Genomic DNA, 26,979 nt, shown 5'->3' on the forward strand with positions numbered 1-26,979 from the left:
TAAAGCAACCTTTTCTTAAGAACAAAGAACATAGCTGAAAGCATCATGCTCCCTGATTTCAAACTGTGCTATAAAGCTACAGTAATCAAAACAATATGGTACTGGCATAAAAACGGACACACAGATCAATGGAACACAACAGAGAGCCCAGAAATAAACCCATGCATATCCAGTCAATTAAGTTAAAATTCAGGAGCCAAGAACACACAATGGGGAAAAGAGTCTTTTCAATAAATGGTGCTGGGGAAACTGGACCCTTATCTTATACCATATGCAAAAATCAACTTAAAATTGATAAGAAGACTTGAATGCAAGACCTGAAACAGTAAAACTCTTAGAAAGAAATAGGGGAATAAACTCCTTGACATCAGTCTTAACAATGATTTTTCAGATTTCACACCAAAAGCAAAGGCAATAAAAGCAAAAATAAACAAGTAGGACTACAGCAAATTAAAAAGCTTCTGCACAGCAAAGAAAACCATCAACAAAATGAAGATGCAGGAGAAAGTAGTTGTGAGTCAAATATCTGATAAGGGGTTAATATTCAAAGTAGATAAAGAATTCATACAACTTAATAGCAAAAAGCAAGTAATATGAATAAAAAATGGCAGAGTAAGAGAATAGACATTTTTCTAAAGAAGACATACCAATGGCCAACAGGGACATGAAATGGTGCAGTATCAGGGAATTGCAAACTAAACTACAATGAGATACCATCCACACCTGTCAGAACACTTACCATCAGAAAGACAAGAGAAAAAGTTCTGGCAAGGAAGCGGAGGAAAGGGAACTCTTGTGTACCATTGGTGGAAATGTAAACTGGCTCAGCCACTATGGAAAAACAGTATGCAGGTTCCTTAAAAAATTAAAAAGAGAACTACCATATGATCCAGCAGTCCCACTTCTGGGTACATTTCCAAAGGAAATGAAAACAGGATCTCAGAGATTATCTGCATTCCCACGTTCACTGCAGAATTATTCACAATAGGCAAGACATGGAAAAACCTAAGTGTCTGTTAATGGATGAGTGGATAAAGACACGCGCACACACACACACACACACACACACACACACACACACACAGAGTTAAACATTATTCAGTCATAAGAAAGAAGGACATCTTGTCGTCAGTGACAACACGGGTGGATCCTGAGGGCATTATGTGAAGTATGACAAGACAAATACTGTATGACAGCACTTACACGTGGACCCTAAAAAAGCTGAACTCACAGAAGCAGGGACTAGAACAGTGATTACCAGGGGCTGGGAGTGATTGAAAAGGGGAGATGTTGGTCAAAGGGTAGACTTCCAGTCAGAAACTACAACCAACACGCTGTACATTACACCCCCAGAAAGTACTCATCTTGTAACACTGTAGTATGTACTTGAAAGTTGCTAATAACAGTGTAGATCTTCAGCATTCTCATCACAAAAAGAAATGGCGGTTATATGATGTGATGGAGGTATTAGCTAACAGTATGTTGGTAATCATTTTGCAACACGTAAGTCTGTCAAACCAATAGCTTGTACACCTTAAACTTACACAGTGTTACATGTCAATTACATCTCAATAAAGCTGGGGAAGAAAAAGAACACTCAAAATTTTGTTCACAGTCTCTGGACCACTGTAAAAATACACGAAGCTACATTAATACTTGATATGAAAAACTGAAGTCTCAGAGTTCAATTTACAATAAAAAGCATCGTCCACCTGACAGCGGTGGGGTTACCAGGAACGGCTTTCTGTTGGTGAGTGCTCACTGAGAAACCTACCTGAGCTGCTGGTGGTGGAATCGCAAGAGCCTGCCCGGACGCTTGCTGTCCACGGTCCAGGCTCTGAGGAAGGCTGGGGATGGGATGCAAAACTCTGAGAAGGAGGGCAAGGTCATGGCCTAGAAAAGAAACAGACATTTGAAAAAGCATTCTTGAAAACAGATTGCTTTTAGGAAAAAAATGAAGAGCTACAGAATGGCATCTGAGGGAAAGAGTATCTCGAGTAATGGTAACATCTAGAAAAAAAAAAAAAAGCCATAGGGATATCTCTTAAATGAAGTTAATCCTGAGTAATTTCTGTGTCTTCTCTACTGAAAGCTGCTTGAGAGGTAAATGAGTTTTCTGTTTCTAAGTCTGAGCCCCAGACTCCTTTTTAATCATGCTTTAGAAAATGAAACTTTAATTTCTATGTGACTAACTCACAAGAGCAGAGGCAACTCTAATAAAAGCAAGGGACTCATCTTCAACTTCCACCCATGCTAATGTAATGCTAATACAATTCTTCAGCAATGTTTACTTTGTCAAGGAAATAACATTTGATTCTGAAGTATCTCAGAATCTTTGGATCCAACTGCTAGGCCCACACTAGCTGTGTAAGGGCAGGTAAGTATTCATATATTTAGGTTGTAGTGAATCCATGAAATGGCCGATACTGACTCATTTTTAACCTAGAAACCTTATAATCCAATATAAGGAAAAAGTCTCTTCCCACTTGTTCTCAGGAGAGTAAGACCATTTACTTTTCTAAGGAAGGTTATTTCATACATTGAGGATGCACAGGATGAGTCAAATTTCAACGACGGATATTCGTATCATATGAATTTTTTTCCTTTAAAAGGAAGGGATATTCATTTTAGTTCAATGACAGTAAGATGCTTCTCAGGCATCGTGTGTTATATTCAATCCAGCCTTTCCATTTGGAGAAAACCTCTTTCTCTAAGAATGTTATACCCAAGAAAACAATCCAATAACTAGTTTCACATCCTAACATAAAGCTGATATTCTGGCCTCCTGGGCAATTGATATCACAGCTTTTAACTAACAACACTTAACACATGAATCACAATGATACAAAAACAATGTAAATAAAGGAGTAAAGTGAATGCTTTACAAATGTTCCAACAGATGTTTTCCTAAAAAATCAAAATGAACATAAGCTGCAAGTCACTGAGGAGATACTCAAACGAAAGCACAGCATGCCTGTCGGAGTGGGGCACACAAAAGCCACAGGGCAACCGGCAGAAACAAACCCAGGGAGCTGTGTGAGCAATGTGCGTGTGGCCTGCTGGGTACTCACCACCGAACATGGCATATAACACATGCCCTATCAGAACAGACTGCAGGTGAGGGAAAAGGAAATAGAAGAATATATTAATATCTCACTGGAGCAGCCCGATCAGCACTAAGCTGTGCTGCAGGAGGGGTCTGACCTGAGACTTCAGCTCCACCAAAGCGGCATCTTCGGAGATGTCAACGTCTCCCAAGAAGAGGAGGGAACCTTCTGCGTGCCCATCACTGGGCGCACCTACAGAGGACAGGGCAAGACGTCGGACAGCAGCTTTAAGCTTATTCATTTCATGTTTCTGAAATACAGGCCATGTTTTGATTCTGCAGATAGCTTTAGTGCAGTTCCACCCACGCAACTGGGAATCTGAGTTCTCTGAGCAGTTCCCTGGTGACCGCACAGGGAGGAAGCAGTGTCCCGTCAGGCGGCCGCCAGGGAGGGGTGTGGGTGCGACACCACGGTCTTGTCACTGGGATGTTGCGGGGAATGTTACTGTTGTGTCGTCTGCCTAGAACGTTCTCTCCCGCACCCTCCCCTTCCTCTGAGGGCTCTGCTGGTAGGACACCCTGCCCTGCCCTCACCTTTTATTTTACCTGTTTCTTCCTCTCACAGCACTTGGTCCAACATGTTACTCTGTCTGCTCATTTGCGTGTGTTAAGTGTCTTCCCTATAGGTATATATTTACCTACTCTGTCTCCCCTAAAGAATATGATTGTCAAGAGAGGACAGGCCATCCATCTGGTTTGTCTCTCTAGTGCCAAATGTGGTGGGCGCCACACAGCAAATGCCCAATAAATGCTTACCGACTGAAAGAATCCTTGACAATAAGAAGGCCTTTCTACATTTGTTTTAAAAAAGGGAAAACAAAATGCTCTCTCATCTAAAACTCTGGATAAAAAAGCTAATAACTAAATTTGAAATCAGTAATTTCATTTTCACTTTAATTAAATGCCTTTGCTTACTGCTGAGCACACTGCTAATACATAATAAGAAATTAATTATAACTAAATTAAGTAAGAAAGCTCTCTTCATGAGTGGTTCTTCTTGGGTCTTAAGGACCATAAGCTGGTACTACCTGAAAGACACTTTCAGGAAATTCTCAGGAATAAAAATACTTGCCATATGTTGTGATATAGAAAGACTAACAAAAAAAATGAGATTTTTTTCTTAACTTTCATGGAGAAACACATACTGCTTTTTAAGCTGTAATTATTATCCGATCACGACATTTTTAGAGAGAGCTAACAAGTCTAAAACAAACAAAAAATGTCAACATCATAGCTAATTCAACATGAGGTTTTTTTTAATTGCTCTACACATATAACCCTAACTTTAAAGAGTAAAGAGATATGACTTTAACTCATTTATGTTAATTTCAGGACTGAATTTTAAAAGATAAAAAGAAATACATAATACATCAAGGCACTGAAAAAGCTAGATGAGCATAATAAACGAAAACATGTGAAGACCTGGTCCTACTAAAGATACTTTCTCTCTATCTCTATATTTTCTTTACAACGAAGTGGAAACCCGCTTTTTACAGTGACAATCCAAACTCCCTGCCTGTGACTTCTGGCTCATCATGATGCGTGTGCTGAGTTTTGTCCGTGGAGAAGAAACTTAGTAAAACAGTATGTTTACACCCTGTGTGTCCTCTCAGAAGTCAGTGACGTGGAACGCTCCCGAAGTGGCTCCTGGGTGGGGGCGGCAGAAAAGACCCCAGCCCTGCCACCCGCCCCTCAGGCTGCAGTGAAGTCACCGCAGTGACTGAAGCTTCACCAGCCTAGTCCATTATGATTCATGTTGCCATGAGGAGCTTGGGAGAGCATATTTAAAAATCCCGTGAAGAAATTTAATATACTGACATAAAGATAATGGAAATAACAGACAGCAAATGAAAGGTAAAGCCAAACCAAAGACATTACAAATCACTATACAAAACTAGGATTATGACACGAGCTATGAAATAAATAGGTTTTGATTTTCAACTTTACATTTTCAAAAGCATACAGTTCAGTTGCCTCTAGAGCAGAAGCCGCCCTCTTACTTTTCTTTATGACACGCTGGGTGCTGCGGTTCTGTTCTGCTCTCACCTTGGGTGGAGGCAGCTCTCCAGTCCCCGCCCTGAGAAAAGGTGCAGCTTGCCTGGTCCTGACGACTCTTCCAGGGGTGCGAGGGGATCCGCGGCTGGTACCACCAGACAGGCACCTTCAGAAAACCCTGAAGAACGGGGCATTTCTAACCGCTGTGACGCGCACAGACTAAGTGAACTTCCACAGAGAGAGACATCTTGATACAGAAAATGTTCCTGAATTTATTATTTATCCTTAAGATGTATGTATGAATTGCCATATATTATACTTACTTATTGTTTTTACAATCAAAAGTTTAAAATAATAAAAATCAGTCTTTAGGATGACTGGGACTAATGTTCTGTATCTTAGTAACCACAGTAAATGAAAAGTATAAACAAAGCATCTGACAGAAAAAACTACACACATACTCGCAGGCACCGTGGGAAGAGCCGCAGCACAGCGCACCGGTTACACGAGCTTCCACTTGTGAACGTTTCTGAAGGAATTTTATAGAGAAGAAAGAACCTACTGACTGCAACCAGGGCTGTGTCGTGGCACATCTCTTTGGGAAAAGGGTTTGGCAATAGACAGCATCAAATCTTTAAAAAGTTCACACCTCTTGACTTGTTAGTTTCTTTCATCTTTACAACTGTCCTAAGAAGGATTTATATTTAAGTACTATTTATAAGAATAAAAAATGTACAACAAGCTAAATTCCCCAAAGCAGGGATCTAGGTGAATTAAACTGTGGTAAGTCATATATTGGCTACAATGATTGTTTTTGGATTTTTATGGCCAGGTTAAAAAATTGAACATAAAAGGTAGGAAATAAAATTGTGTGCACAGATGATTTTACAGGAAGAAAATATATAAAGATGTAAAATATGGTAGCTGTCTGATTGGTAAGATTTTGGGTAAGTATTCTCTTTATGGCTGTATTTCTCTGTTTTCATACAATGAGAATGTATCATCTTTGTAATCATAAAATAGTAACTGTTATTTACAAAATGTCTATTCCAGAGCAAAATCTTACCAGAGGAGGAAGTTTTCCTTCAGTTAAAAGCAACGCGTCTCCAGAAGATATCATAAGCTCTTTCAGTGTTGCATCCTGGAGATACAGAAAGTCCTTCTTGTCACTTATGACTTCTGCAAGGAACAGTCCTTTTTTCTTTTAAACCTATGTCTCTATTACCCTTTCAAGAAATAAGTAAATAAATAATGAAGCAGATACTGAAGCTATAGGGAATAAGCTAAGCCTATAAAACAGTACATCATAATTTATTAAAAGTATACAATTATGAACTGCAAAAGATTAAAGGAAGGGAGATGGATGAGATGAGAAATGATGAAAGACTGATTTACAGAAGATAAAATTTTAGTTAAGCCTAAAAAATGGGCTGGATTTGAAAAGTCACAGGAAACAAGAAGGAATGTCTCAAGAAAGAAAAACAGGGCAAAGTCAAGGTTATGTCAAGAGCCAGTATGACTTGCTCTGGGGAAGGAAGAGCTAAGAGACTTGATTAATTAGACTGGGAGGTATCCACTGGAGAGTAAGTAACAGGAAAGAACACTGGACTGCAAAGGTGGTCACAGGTCAAAGGGATGTGGAATAGAAAAAAATGAGTTTTCAGCTGATTTTTAAAAAGCCACTCACGATTTCTGAGAAGGGGGTTTTTAAAGATCAGTCTAGGGGCTACAAATGTGACATACGGAAGCGGGCAACACCGGGGCTCAGGGAAGTCGGTTGTAGTAACTCACATTAGAGGCCAAACAGCGGGGGAGGCTGAACCAGGAGGCCAGCAGTAGGAATGGTTAAGGAGTGGAAAAACTGACGGCCTTTGAAGGCTGAGACCAAATATGACAGCTATCAGGTGAGCAGGGTAAGCCACACTTCACGATGAAGAAGGTCAAGATGGGAAAGACAAACAGCAAGTCTGGGAAGTGGAGCCAGTTCTGAGGGTAAGTTTGCTTTTGGATGAAATGCTTGATACCAATTTGGGCATTTATAAGAGAAGAAAATGAGGAAACTGATGACATAGTACTCTTCTGACATCCAAACTGTATGTCCTCAAGATTTTTTGAGGCCCACTTCTTACTCCAGGCAGTCAAATTCCTGGCCAGGACTCAAGAGAGTCCTCTCAGCATGGTTCCTGACTGTTACACAGCAAAGAGCATTGCACTGAAGGCCCCCAATATACCTGTTTAAATCAGGCTCCCTTGATGTTCAGTGCCAGTGTCTCACTGAACAGAAAGCAGGCAGATAAAGACAGGGGGAAGGGCAGCTGACCACAGCTGTCTAAGCTTCCTCACAAAGTTCCATTCTGGGTCTACTGCTAAGGCCATGGATCTGGACTGGGAGCTTTGATGCTACCTGGAGCAACAGTAAGATTAACCAGAGTTCAACCATCCTGTGATAACATTGTTTCTAAATCTACCCTTAGAGTTTGGGCTGGATTTGGAGATGCAGTTTGAATCAGAGCCTAAGTGATTGGTTGGTAAGACGAATTCTGCCATCATTAACTTACAGATAAACTCTGAGATTAAAATATTTAGGTTTCAAATGCTAACTTGAAAAGATACATGCACCTCCATGTTCACAGCAGCACTATTCACAACAGCCAAGACGTGGAAGCAACCTAAATGTCCATCAACAGATGACTGAATAAAGAAGTTGTGGTACACACACACACACACACACACACACACAATGGACACTACTCAGCCATAAAAAGAATAAAATAATGCCACCTGTAGCGAAATGGATGGACCTGGAGACTGTCATACTAAACGAAGTAAGCCAAAAAGAGAAAGAAAAATACCATATGATATCATTTATATGTGGAATCTAAAAAGATGACACAAATGAAATTATTTACAAAACAGAAATAGACTTATAGACATAAAACAAACTTATGGTTACCAGGGGGGTGGAGGGACAAAGCGGGAGTTTGGGATTTGCATATACTACTAACTACTATACATAAAACAGATAAACAACAAGGCCCTACTGCATAGCACCGGGAACTAACTATATTCAATACCCTGTAATAGCCTATCATGAAAAAGAGTATGGAAAGGTATATATATATATAGGCGTATATTACTGAATCACTACGCTGTGTACTAGAAATTAACACAACACTGTCAACTGATTATACTTCAATTAAAAAAAAATTCAGGTTTTAAAATTCAGAGTGCATCTTCAAATCCTCCATTGGTTCAAATACCTCTTGTCCTCTGTGGTTCTCTGCCTCCTAGTGAAGAATGACTACCCCTAGAGACACACTCTCTTATTAACAGAGGACTCAACACAGATGAAGCTGAAATTTTCCCTCTGACTTTACAGAAAAACTGTAGTAAAGAAAAAGTGAAAGTAGACCCACATGTAGATTTTTGTATCCTAAAAAAAGTAAAGCTTTTTCTAGAATTTATTCACATGAGTGGGGTGGCATCCTTATGAAAATACAAAATAAACGCATTTTTACAAATGAAGTGTACAGAAATAATCTTACTTCTTCACATAAAGGCTCCCCAGCTTCATAGCACCAATCCATTTTTCGTAAATGCCATGTGTCTCCTAGGAAGGAATCCAAATCAGGGTGAAAAAAATTCAGAAGAGTATGTTTTAAGAACTTGTCAAGAATGACCCTTTTGGATATGTGAATATCAAAGGGGATTTGACCTAATCATTATTAACTGACTTTTAAAGTAAATTATGTCTTCCAGGGCATGAAAAAAATTAAGTTGTTGCCTCAATTTGGTTAATTTTCTATTCCACCAAGAACTGTACACCTGTAAATGAAAATAACCCTTGCTACTACTATGCAGTATCTACTTGTATCTTTCCTACTTACCTGTGCACACGCATGTCCACATCACATGGGAGCACAGACAGATGTATGTATGTACGTAAATTCAGAATCCCTTCTAAAATCATGACATTGAGCTTTATTTCACTGTCTTGGCTGAAGATATGTGCTAACATTGCTCAGCGACTGATAATGTGAATAATAAAACTGTTCCTATCCAATCAGCAGTTAATCTAAAAATAAAACTGTGCTTTTGGTATAGCATTTAATCAAGTTGGTATAAATGAACATTTGTAAGTGTTAACTAGACTTTATACTTAGACTTCTGTTTTTCAGCATGCTTGCTACAGTGACAAAATGGGAAGAGAATTTTTTTTGAGGAGAGGGAACTGAGTAGAGTACAAGTTGGAAATCCTGGTTATTAAAAAATCAGCAATATTTTATAAACAGTCAACTCCCCCACCCACCAAAAGAAGCTGAAGCCAAGGGAATAAACAGAGATCTCATATTTATCCTGTACAGATCATGGGTTTTGAATCCCGAAACTGTTCTCTGCAGACCCTCTTTTGTCATTAGTTCTAGTTTTAAATACAGTAAGAGTTATATCAATATGTAACTTAATCTAAGTATGTTTTAAAAACCCAACACTACCAGGAAGTTAAAAGTGGACACCATTACATCATAGCACAGCATAGCAGGGAGAAGTCAGAGTTCTGCAATCGGGGGCTCTAGCTACTTGCTGTGTCACTCTGGGTAAGCCGTTTAACCATTCTCAGCATCTGTAAAATGGGAACGGTGATGACCCCTGCACAGGAGAACTACTGTCAAAATGAAATGAGACATGGTATGCAAACTCCTACAAGAGTGCCTGGAACCTGAGCAAGTGAACGGCCCCCCAGGTAACGGGGCCCCAGGCTGTCACCTGGGTGGAGAGAATGACAAGTGCTCTCAGGAAAGCCACGTGGTGCCCCTTCCCGTGGTTCCACTTGGGTACCCACCTCGGGATACCCTGGGTTTATTTTTTCACTCATACTATGTTCCCTAATCTGGCATGAAACACATTGCACTGAAATTCTGCATTATGAGAGTCAGGGGAAGGTGTAGCTCAGTGGCAGAGCGCATGCTTAGCGTGCACGAGGTCCTGGGTTCAGTCCCCAGTAACAATCAATCAATCAACCTAATTAACTCACAACCACCGCCCACCCCCAAAAATTCTGAATCAATGAGGTTAAAAAAAAATCAGCGAGAGACCTAGGACATTCCAGAAGGTATAAATGTCAATTTTATTTCTTTGGTACATTTGTTGGGCCCTTCTAGGGTCTCTTCCCTTAGTAGTAGGCTACTACATATTTTTTTCTAAAAGAACAAGAGCCAGGAGAATTATGTACATATAGCAATGCAAAGTGCAACTGACAACCCAGGAGGTAAAAAAGTTTGGTGAGTTTTCATGAGGTTTATAGATGATTTATCATAAGTAAAGGGTGTGGGTCAGGTTATGTGTCATCATGGTCTGTAACTTACCTGACAGGCCAGATTTCTCCAGCATTACCTTTAAACACTGTAAGAAAAAAATTATGTTCATTAGCTGCCTGTTTCTGAGTTTACACTATTGTGAGAAACACCCTTTTTAGAGTCTGGACCTGGTCTGATTATGTTTAATAATTCTCAAATAGACAAAGATATACATGGTTAAGTGGTTAAGTAAGCTCTCCTTCCTAAGGGCTAGGTGGCACCAACTCAAGACTGAAAAAAACAGGTTCAGGTGTCTGCAAGCAGGACTTAAAGCTTTGTTCATCCACTTCCAGGTCTGCAGTGTGCTTTTCTTCTTATGAGGACTAGCAATGCACTCTTGACCAGTTATGAGTAATTAGGCTGATTTCAAAGGTACATAATAAATTCTGACTCCTGTAAAAGGAGATTAGTCTTTAGCACGCAAGAAACACAACTGGTCACACATCAACTCAGGAGGGAAGTGCTGTGCACACTGGGAGCTTACGGCACCATGCAATAAATGAGACGATTAGCTGGTGTTTAAATGAAACAAAAATAATCATTAAAACTCAACTTGAGGGGAAAACATTCTTTAGTAAATTTAGGGCAAAAGAGTAAGTAAAATTTGATATACATTAAACCAGAGCAGGAGGGAGCAGGACTAAGGATGATCATGGCTGCACTGCTTGGAGTAAGAGAAAAATGGCAAACAATAAAATTTGATATACATTAAACCAGAGCAGGAGGGAGCAGGACTAAGGATGATCATGGCTGCACTGCTTGGAGTAAGAGAAAAATGGCAAACAATACAGACATCCCTTAACAGGGGAAGATTTAAATAAACTAGTGAAGGTCTTAAAACAATTAAAAGGATAAAACAGACTTACATGTACTGGTCTTAAAAGACCTTTAAACTATTTTAAGTGAAACAAAGTCCTAGGATCTCATTTATGATTTAAAAGAAACCACACAAGTCAAGCTTTTCACCTCCACTTGTACATACATGCCCATACACTGGTATATTCATGATAAAGGTATGGAAGGATACACTCTACTGATGTGGATAAGATTATATCATTTGGGCAGGGTATAGCTCAGTGCTTAGAGTAGTACATGCTTAGCATGCACAAGGTCCTGGGTTCAATCCCCAGTACCTCCATTAAATAGCTAACTAACTAAATAAACCTAATTACCTCCCCCTCTCAAAAAAAAAAAAAAGATTGTATCATTCAGTGACAATAGTGACTTCTGGGGAAGGGACGAGAACAGGGTGGTGACTAAGGGGCATTTTTAGTTCCTCCTAAAGTTGAACAAGAAAGACTAAATCCACAATTACTTGTGTGATTAAAAATAAAAGAGACTTTAGAATTAACCATTGTTTAGAAAATGACGACAATGAGAACACAATATATTAAAACAGGGAATGGGACCAAAGCTGTATTCAAAGAAAACTGCAGTCTTAAAGGCCTCCATTATTCAAGAAAAACAAACAAACAACTGAGCATCAACTTAACTGCACTCTGGATAGAGAAAACAGCCAGGGTAAAGGCCTGTCTGAAGCACCGACTGGAGGCCCAAGGACTTAGCTGAAGCAGAGTGAGCGTGAGTAATAGTGGTTTTTGAAAAAAAGATACCAAAGGGCCAGAACACACAGGGTGTTGCAAGGTCACTCAGGGGCTCCACTCTTACACCGAGTGAGATGGGAAAGCAGAGGACAGCTGTGAGCAGCAGTGACTGATCTGACACTTTGAAGGATCACTCAACTTCTTCGTGAGAACACACCCTGGGAGGTGTAAGGCTGGAAGGAAGAAGATCAGTCAGGAGCTGCTGGAATAATCTGGGTGAGAGGTGACCAGGGTGAACGCAGTGGAGGGAATGGGATGTGGTTAGATTCCAGATAAATCCTGATGGTAGAACCAAAAGGATTTCCTGAAAAACTGATTGTGAAGTAAGAAAGAAAAGATAACTTCAAGGTTTTTGGCCTAAGCAAGTAGAAAAATGGAGCCACTGTAACGGAAAAGGAAAATGTGGGTGAGGTGCGTTTGGGAGCGATCAGGAGCTCCGTTGTGGGTGTGGTATAATTTGGGATGACACTCAGACAACCAAGGGGCAGCTGTAGGCCTAAGTGTGGCGTCTAAGAACTGAGCACGAAGGTGCTCACAAGGTAGAGGGAAGGGGAAACACCAGCTGAGAAGGGGTATGCTTGGGAGGTGGGAGGAAAGCCTGAAGAGCCGCCATCTTCTGGAAGCAAGTGACAGAAGTCATCAGGTACGTCAGCTGCTGCGGAGAGAGCAAGTAAGATGAAGACGGAGACCTGCTGACGGGACACAGCAACGTGGAGGCCACGGGCGGCCTTGATAAGGGCAGTGTCAGTGGCAGGGCAGGGTGCCAGTCTGCCTGTGATGGGTTAGGGACAGAACAGAAGAAAGACATATGATACACATTGCTCCTTTGGAAAGTTCTGTGGTTCATGCTTTGAAATTAATAGACACTAAAGTTAAAAGGCAAACGAAAAGCTGGGAAAACAAACCTCTAAGCAGCCATCCCTCAGTCTCAATCCCTGCTGTGGCCAGTCTTGTCTGTCAGTACCCCTACCCACTTCCCCGTCCTGCTCCCCGACTCTTTTGAAGCAAATGTTGGATATCATTTCATTTCATTCATTAATATTCAGTACTCATCTCTAAAAGATAAAGATTATTTTAAAAAACATAACTCTTAAATAATTATGACACCTAAAAATTAGTAATTCCTAAATAACAAATATCTAATCAGTGTTTAAATTTCCCTACTTTCTCTTAAACTATTAATTACTAAAGCTCTTTTGGTTTCAATCAAGGGCCACATAAGTTCCATACTTTGCATCTACTTACTGTGTCTCCTAGGTCTCTCTAGCCTATAGGCTGCCTCACGCTGCAACTGATTTCCTGAAGAGGAGGATTTTTCCACTTCAGGACTGTGCTGACTGCAAGCCTGTGACACACTTAACAAGCCCCTCTGAGCCCTGTACTTCTTATAAACCAGTACTCAGACCTAGAGGTTTGACTGGACTCAGGTCCACTTTTTGTTTGTTTTTTGTTTTGGCAAGAAGAGCACAGGTATTGTTTTGAGCTTTAATGTCCAGGTGCTGCTCTTTTGGGGCTATTAGCAGTTTTTCAGGATCATTGTATAGATCCATTAATTCATTAGGAGTTGAAAAACTGTGATAATCTAAATTTTTTTTCTTCATTTTATCATTTGGGATATGTCTATTAAAAAACAACTCATCATCTATTTGGTTAATGGGAGGTACAGTTTGCAGAAGAGAAACAGAATGCATGCCTGATTCTTTCCTTTACGGCTACCTAGCATCCACTATAGGTGAACAATGACTATGGTATTTTTAGGGTCCGTATGAGCTCATGGATTTTATGTATGTGCACCACTCAATTTTCATTATTATTCCCACTGAGGTTCAAACTGTCTTATCTTTGACCAGTGGGAGTCTCTTCTTTTGGCTTGAGTCTCTATGCTGATCCCAGAAGTCTTTGCAGCTTCACTGCTTTCTGTCCTGATAAGACATTCTAGGCACATCATAGGCTTTCCCGATCTAGATACAGAAGCAGCCATTACTCCAAGAAGCCCTGGTTCCTTCTAGTAGGAAACGGTATTTAGTGACCATAATCTAGGTGCTGGGGTGCTTGCCACTACCAGGTTGATTATTGTTTCCAAAAGCCGTTTCAGGGGACAGAGCTAGAAAAATAATTTTTTCAAAGAAGAAAAAATATATCAAGTTAATTCTGATTCTTCTAATTTAAATTCAGGAGTACAGGCTTTATTTAACCACACTGATGTTATCTGTCTCTCGTTTTCCAATATTGAAAGTCCCAGTTCTCAGTGCCACCAACATAACTGCTTTATCACACACACACAAACATTCATACCAGTGTGTGTGCGATTATACATACATATAAAGTAAAATCACCAGAAGGAAATATGCCAAAGGGTTAATATTAGTGGGATAAGGGATAATGAGGTGTTTTTTCTTTTAATCCATTTTTATATATCCCAAATTTCTATAATAAACATGTATTACTGGTAATCGGTAATCTTATTTTTTAAATTATAGTTGGTTCACCAGTTTTCAAGTACCCCAAACTACTCCTTTAATGAGTACAGAATTCTTTAAAGTATATAATGTAAACCCTAGCCTCAGGACCTCAAAATCCTAGCACAGGTTACCACTGCTCCCCATGCCAAACACCCACAGACCCCACCTGCCGCCCCACCCAAAGTAAAGTGACTTACATCTCTCACAGACGTCGTTTCTTCTACTATGATCTCCATCTCTGTCCCAGGCTGAACATCACTCCCCACGGCAAAAAACAGGAACAGCTAGATCAAGACAGAAGTATAAATGCAGTTTAATACAAATTTAAAAATTCTATAAATATATGGTCTATTTCCAAAAAAGAAAAGCCAATGGTCATAAAACTTAAATAAAAATCTCTAATTATGTAAAAACAAGTCTACGTTGGGTATTTTAATGTTACAGTTTAAACAATAATCTTGACTACCTCACCACCAATGTTGCTACTCCTTACACACACCTCTCACAGATATTATTTATTCTACTATGATCTCCGTCTCTTTCTCAGTCCTTCCTCAAAGAGCTCTGCAATGGTAATACACTGTAAGCACTACCTGTGTTCTTTTCTGGGTCATTAGTTTGTGATCTTATTTTCTGCCCAGAGGTCCCATATACTTAAACTCCCAGGAACCCACAGGAAAAATGTAAATCTGATCTCTTGTCAACTCAGTTCCTTACAGCCTTCCTTTTACTTTCTAACTCACTCTCACTTATCATGTTTTTCCCCCTATGAGCTTGTTGTGCACTACAATCTGCTAGAGTTCGAGGAAGAACAAGTTAAAGGGGATGTGGATCTAGGAACCATAGGGATCATGAGTCCAGCTCATTACCTTGATACAGAATCTTAATAGGAAGGACATCATTACGATTTCTTTTTTCATTATGACTTTTGAACTGTAATAAAAGTTTATTAAATAGGTAGGGCTCCTGGCAAAGGTCAGCCTGATAGTATTTTATAGGTAAAAGGAAGACTGATGAAGACACAGCTGCTGTAAGAGTATTACATTATTACAGGGAGTAATTAAGTCCAAAATCAGTATACTGTGTTTTATTAAACCTAAAATGCTGCTGGTTGTTACTTATTATCTTATGTGCCACTAAGCAGGAGAAAGCAGCACCAGCGACAACTGCAGGATGCCACCGATTGTAAGATGCATCACAATCTCACAGACGTTAAAATGTGGGAGAAAAGCGTGCATTTTAGAATTTATGAAATACAATGGTTGAAACTGGTGGCCACCCAACTTTAAAGATCCCCCTTAACCACAAAATCTTCACAGAAAAAGAATCTTATGAATATTCTTTGACATAATATTTTTGATTTAAACACAGAGAACTATATGGACGTAGGCCTAAAAGGTATCATTTAAGGAAAAGAAAACTTTTAAGAGAAACAGTATTCCTGCAGTAGTTAAGGAATGAATTATACAGTTAATAGCTTCTGCTCACGGAAGGGTGGTTTTGATCTGTCAGGTGACCTCCTGTTACCTGAGAGGACGTTGGCGCTTTTCCAGGACACAGTCCCAACGAACTCCCCATCTTCAATCCTGCTTCCTTCAGAGTGTAACTGTCTAGCACTATAAAGAAATTTGGTAACACAGTAAATGTTATTAATTTCTACTTCCTTGGGCAAAATAATGTTCTGAAATCAGCCTTTCTCTGAAAATCACGAATGTCAAGAAAGAAAAAAGTAGAGTTGCACTCCATGCAAAAGGATTACATAAATTACAGCTGTGTTTGATTTTAGATTTCCTCACTCTAAAACGTATTATTCTTGTTACCTGTACAACAACGCTAAGAGGTAAGAGGCAACTATGGAATGTTCTAGATTCATACTTAACAAAAAGCAAAGGGCTGTTTTTTTCATGGATTAAAAGCCAGATGTTCTGAATTGATTCATGCATGACGGGCTAGCTTCTTCCAAGTTTAATGCTGCTATAGTGACTACCATTAATAGTCAGACTAAATTAAGCCTAATAATAAGACACACCAGAGGCAGGAACCAAGACTCTGGTTACTGTGATAATTGTATCACAATAAAAGTAGCAAAACTAATAAAAATCTTTGATAATAAATCTAAAAAGACATAACAAGATCAAAACCATGACTAAAATGAGCATCAGCTAATCAGAAAGATAAGTGTTTTACTTTAGAAAACAGAAGCTTCTGAATTTTTGGTTAAGATTTTCTGTAATCCACAAAGAAGACACTTTGATGACAATATGTCCTATAAACCAGTTTCTAAAAGGTAAGGGTACTGGAAGCCATTATCGAAAGCAAAAGCATTAAGAAAGACAGGTGGTACAGATATGTGTCAGCTACCAAAAAGATGTACCTGGACAAAGAAGCTTCCCATTTCTATCAATAGGTCTCAAACAGCTGTTCTCAGCTACAAATAAAAAGATGCTGGTTAGTGCACCAAACAAAGAAAACCAAAGAGACACTCTACTGTGGTCATCAGCAGGAAGCCACAAGAAGCTAGGAACAAAAAAGGAACAAAAAACCCCCAACAACAAAAAACCAGGAGCAGGCAGTCTTCCCTGCGCACCGCAGCGCAGGGCCGTGTGAATGCTGTGGCAAGCTGACTATGCAAAGAAATCTCAGTAACAAGAAAAATTATGACTGTACTGTGACCTTTAAAAATTTCTGACAAAATATTAAACACTGTCACTTATACGTTTATAGTGAAATGAAAAAAAGTAAAACTAATATTCACACTGTAATTTAAAACACTACAGGACACTGGGAATTAAAATGCTTTCTTTGTAAAACACGGATCAAGAATGGTTTAAACAGGGTTTCCTTCTCATTGTGCAGCTTGCAATACACAGTGAGCATCTTTTCTGGCCCCTAGTGATGATCCTCTTTCTAAGTTTCGATTAGCTTCCAGTATTTTATATTTTGTGCTTTCAATTTCAAGAAATGTCTCCAAGAGCTCCTTCAGTGTGAAGTTTTCTGCCGGCGTCAGTTCCTCTGGGACATCTTCATCCTCCTCGTCACAACCACGTCCCTCACTTCTGTGGGTTCGTGTGCATTAAGCTCCTCTGGCTGCACAGCTGGAGTCTCTCGGACGCCAGCAGGGTCAGCAGGCCCGCGGGCAGCTTTCTTCCGTTAACTCCATACACTTTTGTTTCTTTTCTGTGCTTTCACTGTTGTTGGCCAATTCGATTATCCAATCTTATAAAATGTCATCAGGGTTTACCGCCGGGAGAAAAGGAGGCAATAGACTACACATTCTGCTGTCTGTGTGGTGAAATTGGTAGATACGCAGTGACCAGTCACTGGCAGACTTTAACGAGTGAAGTAACTGGTCACTGATTATGATGCACATCTTACTTTACCGTGATGTGTAAAGAGCTTCTAGCGAAGTTTGTACTTGATGCAATTATTAGGTAATATCTGGTGGCCGCTGAAATCTGAACCGTGCTGCTGGGTAACTGACGGTACATAATGATGGTGGTAACTGAAATTCATGCATGTCGAAACTGTGCAGAGACTGCTTAGATTTAAAATAAGTTCAGTGATTTTTATGATTAAATGGGTAGGGCCAGGGTATCTTATTTTTTCTTTTTAAACTGAAGTATAATTGATTTACAGTGTTTCAGGTATGCAACAAAGTGATTCAGTCATATATATCTATATCTGTATCTATCCATTCTTTTTCAGGTTCCTTTCCCAATTACTACAAGATAGTGAATCCCCTGTGCTATACAGTAGGTCCTTGTAATTTATCTATTTTGTATATAGTAGTGCGCATCTGTTAATCCCAAATCCCTAATTCATCCTCCCCTCCTTTCCCCTTCGGTAACCGTAAGTTTGTTTTCTATGTGTGTGAGTCTACTTCTGTTTTGTGAATAAGTTCCTTTGCATCATTTTTCTAGATTGCACACGTAAGTGCTATCACGTGATACTTATTTTTCTCTGACTCGGTGTGCCCTATTTGGAGGACACCAAGATCCCTGCTTTGTGGGAAGGAGCACACCAAGTTTTTAGTCCAAACAGAATTCTTACCAAGTTGGATATGAAGTGGGGGAGTGTGAAGTAGCAGAGCCTTCTGAGAGGGCAAGAATGGCACGCGCCTTAGAAGTTCCAACTTTGCTCAAGCAGAGCCGAATCTCTTTCTGAGCTCCCTCAGTTCTAGCCCTTATACTACAGTTACACGAAGCTAGCATAGAATTCTAACACAAACTCCCTGGCGGCAACTCTTATGCAAAGAGTTCTCCAATTTTAAAAATGCATTTAGAATACTGTTTTTTAAAAAAAGATTTCACTTTCATTCAACAAACGCCACGTATCTTCCATGTGTCAGGCACTGTCCTAGAAGCTGACAACATAGTACTAAGCAAAACAGCCATAGACTTTGTCCTCAAAGAGCCTCATCTAACTGGGGAGGTGATCGCTCATCACACAAAGCACAGGTAGCTACAGCGAAAGCGCTACGAAGTGAAGTTCAGGGTGTTCGAGTAAAACAGGCCAACTGAGGCCGTGCAGCTGGGGATGACAAGGGAAGTAGTAACATTTTAGCTGAGACCAAATAAAGGACTGAAATTAGTAGATGAAGAGTAAACAAGACAGAGTTCAAAGGGATTACTGGACTAAAAAGTCTCAGGGTGGGACGCGAGCTTGTGCACCAGAAACTCCAGAAAGTCAGCACAGGAAGTGTGTTGCGAGGAGCAGATGCAGATGGCAATGAGGCCAGTTAGGCAGTGGTCAGAGGAAGCAGGCTGCTGGAGACCAGGAGCAGGGAGCAGCCCACGAGCAGTGGAAGAGCACCACAGGGCACTGAGCAGAAGCTGACAGGACGTTGTGATTCACGTACATGTAAGAAGATCACTGGCTATATGAAGAATAGTGTGGAAGGGATCATGAGTGAAGGAAGGGAGACCTGTGACATGGGGAGACAATGAACTATCCATTTTCATAAACCATCTACTTTTAATCAACTTTACTGAGGTATAATTTACTTAAAATGAAACACCCAGTTTAAGTGCACCATCTGAAGAGTTTGAGATAAACACTCAGTAACCACCAGAAAACTGAGATATAATTTGCATCGCCCCCTCCAAACTTCCTCACGCCACCCTGTACTCAGTCCCCCAACCCCACCAATCCTGACCCGCCTCTGTAACTACAGCTTCAGCTTTCTTTTTTGAAAATTTCATGCATTAAGTGGAATCCTAAGAGTACACAGTCTTTTTGTGTCTAGCTTCTTTTGCTTGGCACGTCTTTGAGATTCATCAATATTTTGCATGGGGTGGTAGTTCCCTTCTTTTAGTGAATAGTATCCCGTTGTATGGATACACAGTTTGTTCTCCTGTTCACGGACATTTGGATAGTTTCCTGTTTTTGGTTATGAACATTTATGTATAGTATTTGTAAGGATATATGTTTTAACTTTTCTTGGGTAAGGATCTAGGAGAATTGGTAAGTGAATGTTCAAACTCATAAGGAATAAGCAAGTTTACCAAAGTGACTCATTTTACACTCCAACCAGCAATACACAGAAGTTCCAGTTGCTCCACATCTGTGATATCACTTGATTTTGTCAGCATTTTAAATTGTAATCATTCTACTGAGTGTGTGGTGATGTGTCATCACGGCTTTAGTTTGATGGCTAATGGCAATGAGCATCCTGCCCTGCACATATTGGTTTTCTTTCATAGGGTGGCCTCCCAATTTGGGTTGTTTGTCTTCTGATTAGGCTATAAGTATTTTTTTAAAATATCATGGATGCAAGTTTGTTGTCAAATATGTGTTTTCTACATTTTTTTCTTCCAGTTTGTGGCTTGCCTTTTCAAATGCCTTTTGAAAAAGTTTTAAATTTTGTAGCAGTCCAATTGACTTTTTTTTTTCTTTCACGGTCTGAGCTTTTTGAGTCCTATCTTAATAAACCTTTTCCTTATGGTAAAAGTAACAAAGATTTCCTATTTTCCCTCAGAAATTTCTATAGTTTTAGGTTTTACCATCCTTGTGGCTTTTCAATGTAGTTCCTCTGTAAATACTCTAGGCTTCACAAACCACATTATGATCCCTGCTACATATTCTTCTTCTTAAAAAAGCCCCTCTAAAGTGTAAAAACTATTCTTAGCTCACCGGCTATGCAGAAATGGGCTATAGGTCACAGCTTGCCAACCCCTGCTCTATGTGACTACTCTCATGCCAACACAGTCTTGATATCTATAGTTTCAGAGTAAGTCTTGAAATCAGATAGTGTAACTCTTCCAACTTTGTTTTTTTCTTCTAAAACTGTTATGGATACTTCAGGTTCTTTGCATTTCCATATAAATTTAAGAATCAGCTTGTCAAACTTCTAAAAAAATAGGCTAAGATTCTGAGTGAGGATGCACTGAATGTCCAAATCAGTTTTGAGAGAATTAGCCTCAATAATATTGTGTCTTCTGATCCAAGAATATAGTATATCACTCCATTTATTTGAGTTTTTATTTTTCATGGCAATGTTTTCTAGTTTCCAGTGTACAGGTCTTGTATTTAATGACAGTTTATGCTATTATAAATGTTTTCTTAATTTATTATTTCATGATAGTTTATGCTATTGTTTAAATTTTCCATTTTTTATTGCTAGTAGACAAACATACATGGATTTTCACATATTGATTTTGAGTTCTTGTTAAACTCACGTATTAATTCTAGCAGTTTTAACAGGACCCTTAGGCTACACAGACAGACAGTAAGCACATCACTGGCGCCCACCATCACTGCATCAGGAAAACGCAATTAAATACACAATGAGACACTAATTCAAATTCACTTAAATGGTTAAAATCAAAAAGACAGACAATTACAAATACTGGCAAAGATGTGAAGAAACTGTAACCCTGACACATTGCTAGCAGGTATTTTAATGATTCAGCCACTTTGGAAAATAGTACGGTAGCTTCTTAAAAAGTTAAACATACTTTGCCCTATGACCCAGCAATTCCAACCCTGCATATATATACCCAGGAGAATTGAAAACATAGGTCCACACAAAGACTATGCCTACAGCAGAATTATTCATAAAAGCCCAGAAGTGGAAACAATGTAAGTGTCCATCAACTGGTAGTGAACAAACAAAACATGGTATACTAATACAATGGAATTCTAGTCAGCAACAAAAAGGAACAAACTACTGAAACATGCTGAATCATACCTCAAAAACAGTGTGCTACGTGAAAGACGCCAGACACACAATACCTATTATGTCCAGAAAAGCAAGTCGAAGGAGACAAAGTAGATGAATGGCTGTCAGGGTCTTGGTATGCAAATGGGAATGAGGGATTTTTTTGGAGTGATGGATATGTTCTAAAACCAGATTGCTGTGATGGCTGTGCAACTTTATACATTTACATATTTTATATGTAAATTATACTTCAACAAAACTGTAAAAGAAAACCTAGTGCTGAGTGAAGAGTGAGTTTGCAGAATGTTCTATTCATTATGATAGAATTTATACAAAGGTAAAAATACAGTACACACACACACACACACACATATATATATACAGAAGTATAATATACATAGTACAGTATGAATATACAAACTAGATACACACCCAAATCAGACATACTCATTGCATCTGGGGAGGAAGGGAGGCTAGATCTGAGGAGGAGAACGTAGAGGACTTTCAATTTATTTGTAATGTTTCAAGAAAAACAAACACATGACAAGATGTTAACATTTGTCCATTTTGGGTGGTAGATATGTAACTTTCCCCTAAACTATTTTTTACACTCCCATATTTTTTTAAATTAAAAATCAAACAAAACTAAATTAAACCAAAAAATCAAAAGCAAATGTAAATGATTACCTAGTTCCTTCATTAATTTTAATTCCTTTATGGCTTTAATTCGAATATCAAACACCACCTAAAATAGAGAAATAAACTAATGACTGTGTATAAGTTAAAAACAATGAGGAGAGGAAAATGAAGATTATTGGTATCTACATTTACAGACTGTGTTATTCATTACCTTTCATTTAGTTTTTGCTTACTTGAAAAAATTTTTTTCCATCCCTGAAATTCATTTTTCTCTCTTCTACAAAGTCAATGGCAAAAACTTAGTTCCTGGTTAAGTTTTTATCAAACTGATGATAACTGAAACCAAAAGGCCTTCTACAGAAAACTTCAGAAAACTAAAGAAATAACACTAGCTAGAAAGGCAAAAAGCTGACAAACAACTAACCTTTCTGATTATAGCAAACAAAAGAAACTGCAGGCAAGCCTGTATCTTTCTGTTAAGAATGATGAATTCGGGGTGAATAGGCATTAATAACATAAAAAAGTACAATACTAATCCAAGGGTACTATTTAAAACTTCTACTTAAATTACTTTATTTAAAATTTTTTTTTTTTAGACTACTTGCCTCTAGGGCATAAAACTGTAGAAATTTAGGGTAAGACTGATGTCTGAAATCAGCACCTCTACCTCCCCATGCTGTGCCCCACGCTGTGCCCAGGAGGAACACAGCCTGAAGTAAACAAGGGCCACACCAGCCTCCCACTGGAGTCAGGGCAGTAGGTCTCTTGAGCTTTAGGGCATTGACCTTATGCTGTCCCTGCTACTGTGCCAACAAATATTAATGTACCTTAAGAAATTATAATTTTATATATAAGAAAACATTCTAAATTTTTAAAAATAAAGTTACAGGAAAAAAACTTTAATGAATTGAGACTACAGAAAAGTAGAAAGATGTTTTCTGAAATAATGTTTAAGGAAACCAGCAAAATAGGCTTCAAATGAAAAACTGAAAAACCCTTTTAAAAGCAAATGGCTTTATACGGAGCACAGAGTATACTGTAAAGCAATTTAAGATGAACTTTAAAAACCCACAAAAACAAAACAACACAAAACCAAAACATATATCTGGTTCAAAAAATACAGAAAAGACCCTTGAAAATAGAATGTCATACTTATCAAAGCCAGAAGATTCCATGAACTAATTTCAAAGGTAACGCCCACATTCTAATTCTAGGCTTTAGAGGGGGAAAAAGGCACATATCTTCTGGAAATATACCAAGGGCTAACAAAGGTAAATAAGCAACAATCAAACATTACAAGTAAAAAGGTGATTTCTTAAGATTTAGAAGCCTCCTGAGACAACTGTTCTGAAAGATTAAGGTATAGCTTCTAAATAAAGTTCTATTAACTAAAAACCTGCCAATCACATGTTAAGTCACAGTCTACTCACTGTGTTAACAGTTGCTGATACTTTAACTTGCTCCTCTTCAGATTCTAATTGGCATAAATTTTTAACTTGGAGCCAGTCAGTGTCATTCACACCAGTGATCCATTTCCCTTGTTTGGTCAACAAACTGTAGGTAAAAAGACATTTTTAAAAAATGTGTCTTCACACCGCATTTTTATGGCTCAGAGAGGGCCAGAAAATTAATGCTTTTCCTTAGGCATCACTTCCCCAAACTTCTGCACATGTCACTTCACGTGACTAATGGAAGGTGACCAAGCTCTACTGAGCTGACTTTCTGAAAGCTGACTATCTATTCATGGCAGCTAGAGAGCATTCTATGGAGTCTATACTCACGCCTCCAAATACTCTCTGATTTATACACAATTTGCTGCCATATTTTTCAAAGTGAACTGTTGTAACTGAACTATCAGTTGCTGACTTCTGCCTGCACACTGTAACCAGAGCACCCATGCCAGAAGTCCACTCACAGGACTTGGATGCAGTTTGTGTCAGGACAGCCATGCACGCCTGCACAGAGACTGGCACTGAACCCAAGTATCACATCTACTGGGTGTCATTCACATCATATACACTGGGTGTTTGTGTATTTTCATTGTACAGTTTAAAAAAAATTCTATGAGAGCAAATGGCAGTGCAGCATCTTGTTCTGACAAAATTATCCTACAGACAGAAGTAAAGGTTCTTGAGGAAAGAGTGACTTCTTCCTAATCCACACAGAGGCACTGAGCGGGCCGGCAGAAGTCCTCTTTGAGAGTGTGCAGCAGAGCCATAAAGCACAAGTCTACTCTTCATTTCAGTTATTCCACTTAGGGACTTGAGGTAGCAATCCTAAATATAACAAAGTTTCAAGCACAAAGATGTTCTCTGAAGACCACCCTAAAATAATGAAATACTAGATGATGATAAGGATGCTAGCTTAAAATATCTACCACTGAGACTATGTGCAAACACTTGGAAGCACTTAACTTTCAATCTTTACAATTCTATGAAGTTGGTACTAATTATTACGCCCATTTTACAGAAAAGAAACTGAGCAGAAAGAGGTGAAGTAACTTTCCCATGGTCACACTATTACTATTAGTAAGTGATAAAGCCAGAAACAAAGCCAGGCAGCTGGCTCCCAAGTCCTTGTCGTTAGCCACTGCCTCACAAGGGAGCACAGTCATAAACTATGGCATCAACATAGATTATCATGTAGCCATGAAACGAGGTTTATGAAGAGCCTTCAAACATGGGGGAAAGCAGGACAGAACTAATTATCTACAAAATAATTACTACGTTTAAAAAGAAAAAAAATCTTTAAAACAAAAATCCAATTATTCGAGCTTAGAAAAAAAAAAAAAGCTACCAGTGCCGGTCCTTGCATGAGTGGTGCAGGGATGCTGTTCTGGGTCTCCTGTCTTCACTTTTGCACTTCCCAAGCCCTAATGAATGGATATTACTTTCTAAAAATAAATATATAATAAACTTTTAAATAAACAAGATGGGGAAATAAATGGCTGGAAAACACTTGTCCAAAAGAGTAACAGTGATAAATGTAATACAAAATAAACACAAGCAGACGAGGCTCTGCTTCCCTAGGTCACGGCCACTAATGAATAATAAAGCAGGGCCTCTGTAATCTCGGTATACACACAGCACTGATGAAGCAGGGGACCGATTTACTGCCCATAACCTAAGTCTCTAACGTGCCGAAGTACGCGGGGATATGTGAGTGACATGCCCCCTGCGGACACGGACTGGCACAGACCCAGATAACAAGAACCAGAGAGGGAAGCACTTCCAAGCTTCAAACGTGACGACGGGAGTCAAGGGCGTGAGTCCCCATGAAACAGCCTAGGTAGGGCCACTGGGAGGACCTGAAGCATCACGAGCATGGTTATAACGAAAAGCTGAATTGCCTCATGAGGTCCTGGGACAGAACAGCCAGACAAACTTAGCTGGGACTGTACTACTCTCCTCATGAAAAACTTCAGGAAATTTCTTTGTGACAACATGCCCTCAGTTTTATAACAAGTACTAATCAGAATTCATCTGATAGGATTCCGCTTTACAGCCAACTAATCTAGACTCTGTGTAGCCCACACCTGCATTATTCAGCTATCACATTGACCTCCCCTTCAAAAAACTCACATTGCATTTTACACAGTATCATTCTTCTCCAGGTTGCCTAACAAAGAACATTCCTATCTACAATGTATCAAACACAATGTCTTGAAATAAAAAGAAGCATTTAACTTATCATTATTAATATAAAGCTTCAGAGTTCTAACAAATAGCACTGCAATTAAAATAACTGAAAAAAGAATTCTCTTTTTAGCATGTTACCTGTTATCACTACTAGAATCCTGAATTAAAATTGAGCTTCCGTTTCTGAGACCTTGTTCTCTGAATGTCTTCTTCAAGTCTTCCTTGGGAACGGTGGTCCAACTCTCTTCACCTATAGATTCAGTATTGCTGATTAGGACGACGACTCCTTCTGGGATTGCAAGGGCACTGAATACCGTGCCTAATTGTGCATTGGATGGAAAGACACGTGGAGATTCTATCAACTGCTGACACTCTCCTCCCTCACCGCTCGGAGTGAGAGAAAGAACATTCAGAAGCAGAGGTTCACAGTCACCACCAGTTGGAATCTGGATTCCGCCAACCTACAACATCAAGTCAACCACTAGTACGCACAGTTCAAATTTGCCAAACTTAAGTCAGCATAATAACATGGTAAAAGACTCTTGTAGAACAATTCTTATTTTTTCTCAAGTGAGATAAACTTTCCCCAATTGTCTTTCAAGTAGCAGGAGAACAACTTTAGATTTTTCTTTTGAAGCTTTTTCTTAGCCATCTTTTACTTTTTAGGAGAGAAATCTGAAAGTGGAGACAGAGATGTATGAGTCCTCAGCAGTGGTAAATATGAGATGGACCAAGGACAGTCCACTGAGTGAGATGCTCCTCGCCCCTTTTTTGACTCAGAAAATTCACTCTGCTCCCTTAAGTCCCCTCCATCACTACCTAACTCAGGATAGTGGCCCCCTCTGAGTCCCCACCGAGAGTATGTCCAGACCCTCCTGCAGCACTCACCTCAGAGCAATGCTATGACTCACAGCAGTGCCAGAGTGAAGGACACAGACTGGTTATTTACCTTTGCGTGCAGCATCTGACACACAGCCTGGCACTGTGGAGGTGCTCTATAAATAGCTCCTTAACATATAATC

The 26,979-nt window shown here is 39.3% G+C and overlaps 1 protein-coding gene across 8 annotated transcripts in view; it reads right to left on the reverse strand.

The window, feature by feature from the left end:
* Positions 1-26,979, reverse strand: part of USP40 (ubiquitin specific peptidase 40) — a 76,983-nt gene that overhangs the window by 14,658 nt on the left and 35,346 nt on the right. For 6 of the 8 annotated variants that reach the window (XR_834791.3, XM_010948165.3, XM_045511578.2 and 3 more), the window contains 12 exons: positions 26,096-26,418; positions 23,750-23,873; positions 22,368-22,425; positions 16,896-16,949; positions 16,049-16,137; positions 14,719-14,805; positions 10,465-10,501; positions 8,647-8,711; positions 6,168-6,242; positions 5,153-5,279; positions 3,205-3,299; positions 1,775-1,893 (listed from right to left, as the gene is read on the reverse strand). Coding sequence is in view for 6 of the 8 variants with exons in the window: in XM_010948165.3 (XP_010946467.2) it covers positions 1,775-1,893; positions 3,205-3,299; positions 5,153-5,279; positions 6,168-6,242; positions 8,647-8,711; positions 10,465-10,501; positions 14,719-14,805; positions 16,049-16,137; positions 16,896-16,949; positions 22,368-22,425; positions 23,750-23,873; positions 26,096-26,418 (1,253 nt within the window). In the remaining 2 variants the exon portion in view is untranslated. Of the gene's footprint in view, positions 1-1,774; positions 1,894-3,204; positions 3,300-5,106; positions 5,280-6,167; positions 6,243-8,646; positions 8,712-10,464; positions 10,502-14,718; positions 14,806-16,048; positions 16,138-16,895; positions 16,950-22,367; positions 22,426-23,749; positions 23,874-26,095; positions 26,419-26,979 lie in introns of those variants that run through there. The other 2 variants (XR_006722358.2, XM_074364515.1) reach the window with 2 other exon arrangements.

This window comes from Camelus bactrianus, chromosome 5 (genome assembly GCF_048773025.1).
Source record: "Camelus bactrianus isolate YW-2024 breed Bactrian camel chromosome 5, ASM4877302v1, whole genome shotgun sequence".
Classification (NCBI taxonomy): domain Eukaryota; kingdom Metazoa; phylum Chordata; class Mammalia; order Artiodactyla; family Camelidae; genus Camelus; species Camelus bactrianus.